At 38.8% G+C, this 14,342-nt stretch overlaps 2 protein-coding genes across 8 annotated transcripts in view; one reads left to right on the forward strand and one right to left on the reverse strand.

Moving 5' to 3' along the window:
- The first annotated feature begins 5 nt into the window (after positions 1–5).
- On the forward strand, positions 6–11,832 carry SCRN3 (secernin 3). Of its 2 annotated transcripts, none has more exons than XM_041403772.1 (8): positions 6–259; positions 391–572; positions 1,348–1,547; positions 2,259–2,471; positions 4,996–5,158; positions 5,515–5,695; positions 6,477–6,578; positions 9,691–9,807. In XM_041403772.1, the coding sequence occupies exons 1-8, from the start codon at positions 92–94 to the stop codon at positions 9,790–9,792; spliced, it is 1,311 nt and encodes a 436-aa protein (XP_041259706.1). In that variant the 5' UTR covers positions 6–91; the 3' UTR covers positions 9,793–9,807. The 2 variants fall into 2 exon arrangements, with proteins under 2 accessions (XP_041259706.1, XP_041259707.1); XM_041403773.1 differs by lacking the exon at positions 9,691–9,807 and adding an exon at positions 11,701–11,832 and having other exon boundaries at positions 7–259.
- Positions 10,078–14,342, reverse strand: part of GPR155 (G protein-coupled receptor 155) — a 27,071-nt gene continuing 22,806 nt past the window's right edge. For 4 of the 6 annotated variants that reach the window (XM_041403767.1, XM_041403769.1, XM_041403766.1 and 1 more), the window contains 2 exons: positions 14,111–14,248; positions 10,078–12,071 (listed from right to left, as the gene is read on the reverse strand). In XM_041403767.1, coding sequence (XP_041259701.1) covers positions 11,849–12,071; positions 14,111–14,248 — 361 coding nt within the window. In that variant the 3' untranslated portion in view covers positions 10,078–11,848. Of the gene's footprint in view, positions 12,125–14,110; positions 14,249–14,342 lie in introns of those variants that run through there. The other 2 variants (XM_041403768.1, XR_005952584.1) reach the window with 2 other exon arrangements.

The following is a 14,342-nucleotide window of genomic DNA, read 5'->3' on the forward strand; positions in this document are numbered from 1 at the left end:
GGCCTTCCGCGGGTGCCGCCCCGCGCCGGAGCTGCCGCTGTCCGCGCCGAGCCCGCGCAGCGCACCGGGCCCGCAGCCCTCAGCCCTCAGCATGTTCCCCCGGCCGCCGCCCCTCTCCTGCGACACCTTCGTGGCGCTGCCGCCCGCCGCGCCCGGGGGCCGCGTGGTGTTCGGGAAGAACTCGGACCGGCCGGCAGATGAGGTGCAGGAGGTCGTGCACTTCCCGGCCGCCGCGCACCCGCCCGGCGCCGCGCTGGAGGTGAGGGCGCGGGGCAGGAGCGCTCCTGCGGGAGGCGGCGGGAGCACCGCTGTCAGTCCGCCCCTGCCTGCGTGCTTAGCCCGCGCTTCGGGCCGGGACGGTGACTCCGTGTGTGCTCTGACCTGTTGCAGTGCACCTACATCAGCATCGAGCAGGTGGAGAGGACCCACGCCGTGGTCCTGAGCCGCCCCTCCTGGCTCTGGGGGGCCGAGATGGGCGCCAACGAGCACGGCGTGTGCATCGGCAACGAGGCGGTGTGGGGCAGGGAGGAGGTCTGCGATGGGGAAGCTCTCCTCGGCATGGACCTCGTAAGGTCTGCTGTTGTTTTTTTTTTCCTTTTTTTTTCTTTTTGGTGAATGGTACTGGATTCGGAGTTAACTACGTGGAAAGATGTTTAAGTTATATGGGGAAATAGTACTTTCACTTTCAGAAGGCACTCCTTCCACTTTCTAGCCACGGTTAAAAGTATTTCTTGGCACAAGCACTAGATATCTGCCAGGAGCTCATAAGAAGTATCGGGCACTAGACCAGAATTTGTCAAAGGAAACTAGCGAACGTTTTTCTTTCTATAAAATTTATACTAAACTGAAACAAGGCTTTTTTAAGAGCACAGGGGGACTTCAGGCACTACTTTTGGGCCTTTTTCTAGGGTCTGTACTCCTCTCCTATTCCCCCATCTTTCACACACATTATTTTTAAGTTTTGGTCTCAGGTGCCTATTTCCATGTAAATAACAAGTTCAATGTTCCTACACTACAGGTGCCAGTGTAAATTCCATTAACCTACAGCAGTCAGTCAATTTTCTTGGTAGTTTCCCCCCAGTCCAATACCTGCACAGGACTTGTAAGCACTTTGTGGGATCCCTCTCCCTGCCTTCCTGTATTTCCATTTGGTGTTTTTCCCCATGTCAAGTTCATAGAGGACCCACTTGAAAGAAGCCCTTTACCTGACTTGTGTTTTTTCCTTACCAGATCATGCAACTGGCAGCTGCATATAGAAATATCATTCCAGGTCAATCAGAATACTCAGGCTGAATAGTTCTATGTGGAGTTCAAAGTTCCAAAAATAACATTTTCTTTTTGTTTTAGGCTTGGACTTGAGAGAGCAGACACAGCTGAAAAGGCTCTTACTGTCATAGTTGATTTGCTGGAAAAATATGGACAGGGAGGAAACTGTATGGAGAGCAACATGGCATTTACATACCACAACAGTTTTCTGATAGCTGACAGAAAGGAAGCATGGGTGCTGGAGACATCAGGAAAATACTGGGCAGCAGAAAAAGTAGAAGGTATGGATGATGCTCTTTGTTCTAAGCATTTCAAGTGCAGTGACCACTTGGAGTTCTCCAGTTTTCATTTACCTTTTCATTAAGGCATCAAACTAACCTCGAGCTGCATACATGTGTCTGTAAACAACAGGCATTGCTTTCCTGGGGCATGAGTGTGGAGTAGGTGGCAGTTTGTCACAGGAGCTGAGTGACAGGGGCCTTTTCAGAGCCAGACATAACCACTCCTGCACTTGGAAAACAGAGGAGAGCAAGGAAGTCAGCATGAGAATGACAGCAGTATGTGTGGTCTTAAGGATGGTAGCAATCCATGACAATTTCATTTAGGGACAGGATTGATGTACTGGGCCCTGAAGTGGCTGATTCTTCCAGTGGCCTTAGGAGGACAAGCTCAGTCTTTGGATGTCTCAGAAGAAGAATGTAAAGGTGGGAATAATCAGGACAGAATCTGAAATACAATGTTGGCAATAGAAGCAAATGAGCCAGAAATGAGTGGCAGTGAAAATTCAATCAGAAAAATAAATGTAGCGGGGGAGAGAGGGCCAGAAATAAACCACCATGGGGCCAGAAATAAACCACCAGTGATCTTGCAGGAAGATCTTGTAGGAAACTCTTCAGGGCTGATTTGCTTTACTAAGCTAATTGTAAACAAAATACCAATGTATTACATTCATTCAATGTATTACAACAATTCTTTCTGCAACTTACAAACAGGAGGTGTACGGAATATTTCCAACCAGCTCTCTATCACAACCAAGATTGACAAGGAACACCCAGAATTGAAGGAATATGCCAAAAGCAATGGCTGGTGGGATGGGGAAAAGGAATTTGATTTTGCTGCCACATATTCTTATGTCAATACTGCCAGAATGACCACATCTGGAGGCCGATATTGTGAAGGCTATAAGCTTCTGAACAAACACAAAGGTATCTTTTTGAATTTTTTTTCAAGATATGCAAAATATTTAGTGAGCTGCATGAATTAATATCATAAATTATTATACATCTGATGCAGGCAATCATTTGATCATTTGCATGACTTGGTGAACTACAACTTACTAGAATAACTTTTTGCCTAAAAGAGTAGCACTGAACTTGGAAGTTTCTATCCATTTTTTGCTAATTTATTGAGGAAGAAAAATTAAAACAAGGGTCAAATATCAAACATACAGAGCTACAGTAACAACCCTGAGAGGTCACCTTATGACCATAACACTAAATGCCTTGGAAGACTTGTTCTGAAACATTTTGATAGGCTACATATTATTACTGTACTGCTAAGGAAAAAAATTAGAGGCTAAAACAGATTCCCAGCAGTTTGCAGCCACAAAGAATCTTATGAACAGTTCAGTTAGGTACAAACATTTATGTAAGGCAACAGCACAGCATTCAGATACATACCTTGCATTCATTTTTGACATTAATTATTAAGTCTTTGTTGTTTCACTGTAATAGCTATTCTAAACTTGTGTAGTCTACTAAAACACACCAGGAGCAGACCAAAATAATTTTCTATACTCTAAGCAGTCACTAATTCAAACACTTACTTTTCAGACTCCTAAAGAAAGAACCTATTACTTCACTTCTCACTGCATCCATCTAGCAGGTTTTTGCTGTAGCTGTAATCACGTGCTCATTTGAAGTAATTAATCTGAATCAAGATTACATTGCAACCATTTATTTCTTTTTTTTATTTGGCTGAACTCTGCCAGACCAGGTTTAGCATTTAGTTAATGCATCAGAGTGAATTACCATTGCTGTCTTGCTCTAGTGATCATGTAAATCCTGCATTCATTTTGGGAATTGCAGGTTCTGAATACTGAAAGCATTTTCATAATACCTGTATTTACTTGTATTATAACAATGCTGAGATTGTATCTGTGTTTTCATTCTAAATCCCCATTTTCAGGCATTTACCTGAGCCATTTTAAAAATCCCACTAGGTGTTCAGGTTATCAGTCTCATATGGTTCACTTTGTTTAGATTTATTTTAAATAGGTGCCTTAACTAAAAGTTATTTGGTTTACTGCATCAGTAAAATCACTGGTTTCTTCATCTACCCTTCCCTGCTCTTTCAGTCAGTGGCATTGCAGTTCTGGGGTTTTTGCAGGCTGTCTACTATCTGAGAGCCATTTTTAGAGAAATATTATTCATATTTCAAAAAATAGGGAATGTATTGCAGGCATACAAAATAACAGAGCCTAGTGTAAAACATGCAGTACCTTCTTCCCTGCTGGACAGGTGGCCAAGTTGTAGCTGACAAAATGTCCATTGCTTCTTTTGATCTCTTTGATTCATCTAGCTTGCTGATTTCTTTAATTCTCTGACCTTCCCAGGCAACTGTAGATACATCTAAGTGTGTTTTCTTGTTGAAATGTAGTGCTGCATGCCTGTCTACAGGCAATCTGGGTCATGTAGGAAAAAGTAATATTGGAGACATGTAACTTAGCAGCAGAGTAACTATTTTAAGAGGAAACAACAAGGTTGTTAATAAAAAAAAAATTGTGCAGTTAGAACTCAGTAAGGGAAACACTAAAATAGTAAAGTGGTAGACAATACCTTCCAATAAAAAAAATAAAGAGTGAGTGAACTAATGTTTTTCTGCCATAAGCATACCCTCTACTGGTACACCAAACGTGAAAGGAAAACCATCCTGCAAGAGCTGCCTGTTGGAATATTGGATAGTTTGGTGATACCATGCCAGTATCTGAGCTTCAGCATACACTATGCAGCAACAGTGATTTCACTGGGCAGGCAGATGTGGAAAGGGTTTTGTTCCTCCTGAGCAGGAGTTATTTTCATAGACACTTGGCAATAAACCTCGCACAGCTTGCTGATAAAGAATTTCCTACAAATAGATGTACTACTGTGGCTTCTGAGCATAGAATATAAGGCCACCCCAGTGCCTCCTTGGAAAGGATGAAAATTTAAAAAACCCACTCACCAAAAAACCCCCCAAAACAAGTGACAGTCTTGGTGATTCATTTTCAAAGTTTCACAAAAAATCCATGCATGGCTGTTACTATTTTTATAACTTCAAAGCAACATAGTGGTATTAATTCTGTTCAAATATCAACCAGTATTATAACGATCTATCTTACTTCCACAGAGTGCTCAAAGTTCAGCATTTAATCCAAGTTACTAATTTTTGTCTGAGAAGTTGCTTTGTGAATGACCATTTGCTAGCCCTGTGAAATTTTCCTTTCATTTGTCTTTCTACTTCCCATTTTTTAAGGCATGTTCTTATCACCTGTCTTTGAAATACATACTTTGGGGAAAGCAATACAAGTGTATTCCATATTAAGGTTTGCCATTAGGATGATTTTTTTCCCCTGCCAACACAGACAAACTAAAACTGGCATTGCCAAAAGCAGTCAGTTGTAAGGAACATGTCATTCAGTTGGTATTATAGTAGCTCTGTGGCTAAATAATTGTATTGTATCTTGAATAGGATCTATCACTTCTGAAATAATGATGGAAATTCTTCGTGACAAAGAGAGTGGCATTAACATGGAAGGTGGATTTATGACAACTGGCAGCATGGTGTCTATACTGCCTCAGCAGCCTAATCTGCCCTGTGTTCACTTCTTTACTGGAACTCCAGATCCTGCCAGGTGAGGTAGCAGCAAGTAAAGTGGATAAAAAATTATAAACATCTAAAGGAAAAAGTGTTGCAGTTTGCCTAGTTATACTCCTTTTTGCTTTGGGTCGGTTTTCTTTTTCCCCGTGAAAAAGCACAATCAAAATGTGGGAGGAACATAACTGTACATTATGTATATTAATGGTATCTACCAACCTACTTAATGGAACACTGCTGTGACAATTACTTTAACACCATTAGATGGTTTTTAATACTTTTTTCTTAAAGGAAGCAAGTAAAAGAATGGGAAAAAATACAGCAATTTACTGACTCAACAATTTTAACAAAACAGTGTCAGTAAAGGATCTCTGTTCTATTTTTTCTTTCTAGATCTGTATTCAAGCCTTTCATTTTTGTGCCCGGTATTACTCAGTTATTAAAAACTACATCCCCTACATTTGGTCATGATGATCCAGTTAAGAAGCAACCACGTTTTCAGAGTAAGCCAGATCGAAGACATGAGCTCTATAAAAAACATGAAAGTGCTGCTGTAGTTATGGAAACTATCCAGGTATGTTGATTAAATTAGATTTCAATGCAAGCAGGTGGTTTATATAAGGTCCTTGCTCACATTTGTTAATGTGACACCAGTTGATGCCCTTTGATGGATTGCAAAGGACAGCGCAGTGCCCCAGCAGCCCAGTGTGTTGGCATCTGGCAGGCACGTGTCCCTGGCACTGGGAATTGCCACCAGCACTGTGCTGGGCCGGCAGGCCGAGCCGCAGGCGAGGATCTGTGCTGCTCACCTTGCAGAGCAGCCCCCGCAGCCTCCCACGCCAGCCACAGGATGGGGAAATGCCCGAGCAGCCACAGGCCAGTACACAGCTCCTGCCACGAGTTCCTGCAGCTATTCAGGCCCCTGGCCTCAGGTGGAAAGGAGAGCTTGCCTTTCATCGTTGCTTGGTATGGACAGGAAAGGAAACAAGATGACAAAGACAGCTGAACACTCACGTGAAGTGGGAAGGTAGCTGCTTACTTTTAGCAGTAAAATCCCTCCTATTTACAGATACATCTTCTTAACAGTAAGTCATATACCCACTTAAGTTTTGGTAACTAATACCTAAAGGAGCTTTACTATTTCTTCAATCTGTCAGACAAAGGAGATTAAGTGAGTGCTAGATATTAGGAAAGGTATCTAGGAAAACCTGTCATGATACTGATTTCCACCAACATAAATGTGAACCCTAGCAACTCTTAAAAGATCAAAATAAGGACAGTAGAACAGAATTTTGTTAGGGTGATTACTACGTGCTCTGTATAGTTTTTAGTGAAATAAATGTTTCTTTTCGCAGGACAAAGGTAAAAAAATGCTCAAAGAGATACAGGAGTTGGAGAAACAGAAGATAAGTCAAATGGAATCAATCCTGCAAAATGGATGCCTTGATACCAAACAAGTAGTTAATCTTTTTTCACAGTGTGTAGAAGAAGAACTCAAAATATATGGCTAAGAATATTATTTGAGTGTGGTAAAATCTGGATTAGAATTGGGTCATCTAATGAAGAGGATATACAGATTAACATCCTGGTTTTAGTATATCACATAGCATGGACAGTTTTAAAGATGCAGATTCATATTCAGGACAAATGGCTTTTGATTATAAGAAGAATGCTGGAAAGGCTCCTAAGAGCCAGGCAGTGGCATTGTACATGGCACAAAGCTGTCAGCAGAGACTGATTCTGCCAACAAACAGATGCAATTAGAATGCAGTAGCTTGACTAAATTAGTGAACAGCCCCATCTGTGAATGAAGAACACTAACTCAGCTCTGGAGAACTCAGATCTAGCGTACACACACACAGCTTTTATAGTCAGGAGAATTGTAGCAGAATTTCAGACTACCTGAATTAAAATGGCCATGCTGAAGACTTTCTAAAATGTAAAAGCTATGATGAACACTGAAGCAAAAAAACCCAAACCAAGTAAGATTGATACTCAGTTGTTTGGTGAAACTATTCTAAGATACATTTCATATATGAACCTTCTGTTCCTTCAATGTAAAATGGGGCTGAGTTCAAGGTATATTAAAAACAAATCATAGTTACAATAATAATATTTTGCTGTGAGTGATTGTGAAATCTTATTACATGGAATTCAGCAATGCAAGCATCCTGTAAGTTCCCCACAGATTTCACTTTCCTGTCTATTTTACCCACCCTGATAGTGAAAAATAAACTTATTTATATACAAGATTATTATTCTTGCAGTGGACTTATAACATCATGGGAGAGTTCTAAAATGTTTCTGGAATTGTTACTTTTTAAAATTGGGCAACTGGAAGAGGTTGGGCTACACAAGTATATATATGTACTCAGCAGGACACTTAAAAATACTTTTAATTTTTTCCATTTTATAGAAAGCCTTTTAAACCATGACTTTTTTTTTTTTTTGCCAGAGTTAATAGACTATGGACATAATTTAATCAAGCTTTCTGCCCTACCAGAAACCTTCCTGATCCTGTTTAAAAGTAATGATCAATATATGACACCACTTTTATTATATCTGTGGCAGGGGCCAAACTAAACAAACAACAAGGAAGACTCTGATTTTACCTCATGATCAATAAGTCAGGATAACAAGCATGACTGTAAGGAAAAACAACAACAAAAAAGCACTCAAAATGCAGCACTTGTGCAAACCTTCAGAGGAAAATATGAAATGGTGCACTAGAGCTGCAGCAGCAATGTGGGACATGACACTGCATCTCCACACACACAGCAAACCACAGAAAGAGAATTATTTGACAATTTTTCACATGCAGTTTTCTCATTCTGTAAACTGTTCAATACCCCACTGGTAAAAAAAGTTAAATATAAAGAATAGATTGTAAATGGAAGTTTGCAGAGTTAATATGAAAATGAAGAGCTTGGTAAAATTCATTCTTTCTGATCCTGCAATAAGAGTAGAAATTAATTTAGGATGCCATGTTCAGATTCACAGCAAGAAACTGCTGAGTTAGGAAAGGCTCATGAACTTTCTAGTGACCTGATGTGTACCACATGGCAGTAGCAAGCCAGAGTGAGAGGGAGGTAAGACAAAGTAAGTTTGAATTGACTGAACATTTTGTGCCTCTGTTGACAACAAAATTTCTTGCAAGTTCAATAGCACAGTGGTTCAATACAGAAGTTCAATAGTCCAGTTTGATAACTGGGAAATAGATTTATTAAAAATTTGCTGTATTTACCTGTTTTCCTTATGGGATGTCCATGTCCAACAATTATGTATCTTTTCCTGTTTTTGGTCATGAGCAGTTCCACACTGATAGCTTTAAAGCATCAGTAAATGACAGGTGAAACTGTGCTGGAAACCAAGGTATGAATCAAGTTTTCAGGCAGCATAGCAAACCAAGTGAAATAGTTTTATGCTACAGTGCAAAGACTGAAGTTATACAGGAAGAACAGCAGTGAAGTTGGAGCAGGCCTTTAAGCAAACTTCTTGGCTACCTAATCATGGGGTGGCAATGAACGAGGTCAAGCACATGGGTCCAGTCCTAACGCAGGCAGATACCTGTGCCTCTTATTTATGTGTTGCCTTTTCCTTGCTGGTCTACAGGATACAAAGTACAAACAATGTAACGTGTGGAGACAGTTAAAGTGATTGCCAACAGAGTACAGGATATTTCAGCACCTTTTTCCTTGGGATTTCCTTCTCCTAGAGAAAGACATGCAGTGTAAAAACAGAAAATAAAGATGGGATCAGGAGAAACAAATAATCCTCCCTCCCACAACCTTGTATTAAAAAAAAAAGAATCAGAATGTCCCCTAGAGGGCAATCTTATCATGGGTTTGCACCTAGGAATGTATCTTTAAAAGATCTAGAGCTTTATGAGAGAAGGATCATTATTGAAATAAAAAAGTACTAAAATTTTACAGTAGAAAATTAAGTGTTACATCCATCCCTGTTTATTATGACAATTATTTTGAGATTAGTCTTAGAAAAAAGATCCAATTTTTCACTGGACATTCCTCTAGACTTGTTCAATAGATGTTTTCATGGAACTTAGCTTCCAAGAGATTCATCCCAAACTAATCCACCTTCAAAATGAAGGAAGTCATTGCACCAGTGACCATTTCTTAATAGCAAAGCTGTTTCTAACTACCAGAAGTCCACATAGCAGTATATCAACTATTGACAGAACATCAGCTTGTCAATCATTCAAAACTTGCCAGTGCTCCTTGGTGGAAGCAAATATTTACCAGATAAAAGGGTTACTTAACTTTCTAAAACAATTCAAAGTCTATTATTGGCTTCCAGAAGTACCAAGTGATTTAGAAACAAAATATTATATCCTGTATTTCATTCCTAGCTTCCTTATTAACCATCACAGACTCATCAGACTAATGGGTATGATATTAGCAGTCACAATATTGTAGCAGTAAATCTAAGAGAATGTGGTATTGGTTGGTAATCAAAGTGTTCCCTGTATTAGATTTGTAACAGAGAGCCTTTTCTAGGCAGCAGTTTTGAGCAATTTCTTATTTAAAACAGATACGTTGTGTTCCAATCTAGGGAAAGCAGAACCGTTATAAAAAGGGAAGCAGGACTTTTATGATGAAAATGAGAAAGCGTGCAAGAACAATGACTATAAAAAGAACTGTAAAACTGCCCTAAGATCAAATTCTTGAATGTTTGAAGAATTAATTAAAAAAATTGTATTTGGTAAGTAGATGAAATTGTATTTGGTGAGTAGAGAATATGGCACACTTCTAGTATGGAGGTGTCTTTGGATGGACACCAATTAAGAAGTGCTCTGCCTACTTGTAAAGGATCAAGGATGGATTCAAGAAATACCAGGACTGAAACCCAAGAGCCACGTTACCAAATCTCTCGGAAACTCACATCTGCCGTAAACCTTGACATGCACACATAACACTCTCACACACCACAGCTCAGAACTCTGAAATCAAGTAACAGATTTATTGACAAGTTGCAGTATTTAGAAGCCAGACATACTTGCAGTTTCTGCTCTTAAGTCGCATATATCTAATTATTCCAAAATATAGCTGTCTTCTACATTCATAATGGAAATACAGTAAGGTTCTCCTTTGTGGCCACAGCCTGATACAAACATCAATTATATTGTTGCTGGAAAACATGAAAATATACCAGATTGTACAGCATACATAAGCAGCAGGATGTTACGTTTCTGTGCACACTGCAATCAGACTAACAGTAAAAGGAATTATTTTTTCAATTTAAGTCTTGCAGGAAATTATAGCAGCCATAAAACAACTGCTTGTTGAATAGTAGCTTATGCTGCTAAAATCACTTTTAATTCTTAATACAAAACAGATGCAAAGGTAGCTGTAATAAAAATCTGTGTACTTGAAAAAAGGGGAAAAAAGAAGGGAAAGACTTTTTTAAAAAAAGGATGAGAAGACTTTTTCATATTCTTGAGCAAATAATTTTTAATACCTGGATTCCTTTCCCTCACTACGTAACATTTTTATACAGACATATAAATGCTGTTCTTGCAGTTTTAAAAGGGCAGCATAACTGCTATCAGACACAATACTTTGTCTTTAGCCTTTTCAAAATATTGCAGAAGACACACAGGTCCTCAGATTCTGCTTTTAGTGCACAGGAATCTGAGTGACACTAAAGTAACTAGGAGGATACCTGAGGTTTATTAGAAACCTATGTTAGGCAATAAACTAAAATCTAGGATGTTTAGCTACTCCAAACCCTAATATGGATGTTCATTTAGGATTTTTTATATAATAGATTTAAAAGTCATTAATTTAATTTAAAAACTTATATGATTTGAAAAAGAATTTTATCTTGACTTGCACTTGTATCCAAGGCTTCCATAAAATCTTTACTTAAGGCTGGCACTTCTGATTTAAACTCTGAAGGCTAATTTCAACATGTAAAAATCTGCTCTTAATAAAGCTGTCACTACCACCATAAGGCAAAACAAATTGTTTATTCCATTATATAATTTCCTATTTTGGGAGAGTGCTGAATATTTCTATGGTTTTAAGATTTGGTAGATTTGTACAAAACCATTACTTATTACTTGCTCTACTCACTATTTGCCCAGCTTTAATCCCCTGATATTGGAAACATTGTCGCAGCAATTCTGTCTTTTTAATTGGAGTATTTTATCTTTAGGGGAGGAAAAAGCCCACCTGATCTCAGGTATAAGCAGCTAAAAAAGTTCCTGGTGTTAGACAAGAGCAGAGTAGTAAAACTGAGGTATGGCAGAAGAATTCCTACTTCTGTGAAGTCAGGGGGAAGCCTGACTATAAATGAGCATCAATACTTCATCACACTAAAATATGGAGAACATCCAGCAACACGAAAAATACCTTTCATGGGGTTTTTTTCCCTCATTGTGGCATCAGTATTAAAGCTGCAGTTATAATGCCTCTAAAATACAACAGTGACACATACCATTTAGTAAAATTTGTTTTGCTCAAAATAGAAAAAATGTTCTAAATCCGGAGCATCTGGTTTTGTTTAGTAGCATTCTGGTTGGAATTCTGACTAAATATAACTTTCTACCATTTTCTTCAGAATAGACACGAGTAGAACCACATCTCTTAATTTTACAAGGGAGAACGGCGCAACAGTTTTCTGAGAGCTCTGAGGAAGAAATACTTCCAACTTCAGTAGTGAAGGCAGAAGAGGTGGTCACTGCCTGTCCTTTGCCTGCATGCTCAGCTCAATGGCTCTCAGCTGCAGCAGATTTCTTGGGAATGAAGCGGTAATACAAGTACTCATCGCGAAACTCAAACTCATTGGTGATGTGCTGCACGACGCCTCCTTTCAGCAGCCTGTCCCCATAGACCACAGCTTCCCCACGGTCAGAGGCAAGGCCGACTTGCATGAGCCAGTTCACCAGGTCACAGCCAAAGAAGATGCCAGTGGAGATCTTTGCACCACACCTGTATGTCAAAGGAATGATTCACCCACATGTTCTGTAAATCTGGTATCACCACTGCACGATGGGGAAAGGCAAGGAAAAATAGCAGGAAACAAGGAAAGACATCGTGATAGTTAAGAGCATGTTAGAAAAGAATTTGCAAGTTTTGTATATTTGGGACATGCCAGTGTTCACTACCTTCTCCTACAGACATTTCAATGGGAAGCAATATGGACATACAAAGTTGTTTTAGGCTTCTAAATAAAATTCAAATTGCAAACAAAATTCAGTGGATATTAGTAGCATTTCCCCTGAAAACTCACACAATCTAATTCTATTTCTTGGATACTTACTTCCCATGTACTGCTTACCATGACCCTTTCTGCAACAAAATATCTGACCTGAGAGCAACCTCAGCAGAATCTCAGCAATAGGGATTCTGTTTGAATTTTAATTAGTTTTATAATTTCTAAAGACTTTTAAACAGACACTAACTGCTTACACATATTGTAAACAAAGCCCATTTATAACTTACATATCCTGTTAAATATTGACCACACATGCAGTACTAAAAATAAACAAAACCTTTACAACAAGACTCTTTTTTAAATTTATTTAAGAGGCAATGATGCTATGATCACATTTACTTGCAGCAATGAATGTTCCTGGTTATCTAAAATCTATTAAGTGGGACCCAAGCACAGGGTTTCTACAGGTGATTAAGAGCTAAAAGAGCATTTCCCCCCCTATTTCTTTAAGTTAATAGCAGCAGTAACACAGAGCAAGTGTTAACATCTATTAGCATCTATTAATGAAAACAAATTAAAATCCATGGTTACAATGTCTCAGTTACAGCACATTTAAATCAAAAAGGACAGGATCAAGTTAGATGAATATTTAAAATGACAAGATAAATGCATTGTTTTAATTAATAAGGAGAAATAAGACATGAACCAAGTTCTGCACAAACATAGTATTACAACAATAAGGCAACAAATGTCATAATTTCATGTATTCTCAGGTGGATATGATTAATAAAAACCACAAAGTACAACTAAATGAACAGCCCTAAGCTCAAGAAACCACATAGCAGCAGAGGCACAGGAAAAACAGCTGTAAAACCTGTTCTATTTCACAAGACATTTTTCTGATACATCTTTCTTATGGGACATAAGAGACTGAACAAAATCATGATGCTGTCTAGAACAGTTTTGCAATATGGTTTTGGACTACCTGGCCATTAAAAGACCACCCCACCCTGCCAAGCTAGTCCTACTTAAAAGCTTACATTACAAGAACAGTCAAAGTGTGCTGTTAGAACAATTCATGTCTCCATTTCATATATTTAAATAAAGGCAGAATCTTCCTCTTGTTCCTGCTGCTTCTGTCTGCTTTTTTCTTCTCATCTACCTACACATATCTGAAGGCATAATCCTTGATTTAGGTAACGTAATTTATCCCTGAAATCTTTACTGGTTTAATAAATTGACGTTTAGGCCTCATTAGAGGTATGAGTAAAAGAAATTGTATAAACTCAGAAACTGTCAAAGTCCTAAACCCACTCTAATTTCACACGTTGAGTGGCCTCTGAGTACACACTAAAATCAGCTGCAACAGTTTTGCCTCCTATAAAAGCTACATATTAGTAAACATTTAGTTACAAATATGGGGAGTGTCTTACTCTACAAAACAAACAAACCAAGCAAACCAAACAAAACAAAGGGTCTTAATGCATTTCTACAGGTGTTATCATATACATTTTTTTAGAAAGATTTCATCCTCTGAACTCCAGTTAAATGCAAAACCTGGAGAAATCCCTTAGTGATATGAAATTTTTATAATTTATTTAAAACCTAGGTGGGATAATATGATAACTTGTGCCCCAAAGTTTCAGTGTTAGGCTAGAAACATTTCTGTCACAGTTAAATTTTTAATCCTTATCTTGAGCTTCGAATAAATATACACAACAGGAATAACCCACAAAATTAACTGCATTTCATTGTTTTCAAAAGATGAGCTATGTGCTTTGTAACAGGTTATATGTGCAGGGAAGAACCTTACCTTCTGCCTTTGACAATACTTTTGACACAGTGATCTCTATGATAACGAACAAACTGCTGACAGGTCATCCTGATTTCCTCAGGTACAGAGGCATCTGTATGCCCTGCTGCTTCTCTTCCACCCCAGAAAAACTCAAGTCTAGAAAACACACACACAAACAAAAGAGAAAAATTCAAGACGGGCATTTTTGGGAGACTGCAAATAATAGAATGTACCTCCCAGGAAGTTTATC

Source organism: Onychostruthus taczanowskii, unplaced genomic scaffold, assembly GCF_017590055.1.
Source record: "Onychostruthus taczanowskii isolate IOZ18803 unplaced genomic scaffold, ASM1759005v1 scaffold20, whole genome shotgun sequence".
Classification (NCBI taxonomy): Eukaryota; Metazoa; Chordata; class Aves; order Passeriformes; family Passeridae; genus Onychostruthus; species Onychostruthus taczanowskii.

What these genes read in the sequence shown, in the direction of transcription:
- SCRN3 (XM_041403772.1), top strand. Translation starts at nt 92, where the DNA reads ATGTTCCCCCGGCCGCCGCCCCTCTCCTGCGACACCTTCGTGGCGCTG. An exon ending in CGCCCGGCGCCGCGCTGGAG is followed by an intron (nt 260 to 390) that starts GTGAGGGCGCGG and finishes GACCTGTTGCAG; the next exon opens with TGCACCTACATCAGCATCGA. An exon ending in CTCGGCATGGACCTCGTAAG is followed by an intron (nt 573 to 1,347) that starts GTCTGCTGTTGT and finishes TTTTTGTTTTAG; the next exon opens with GCTTGGACTTGAGAGAGCAG.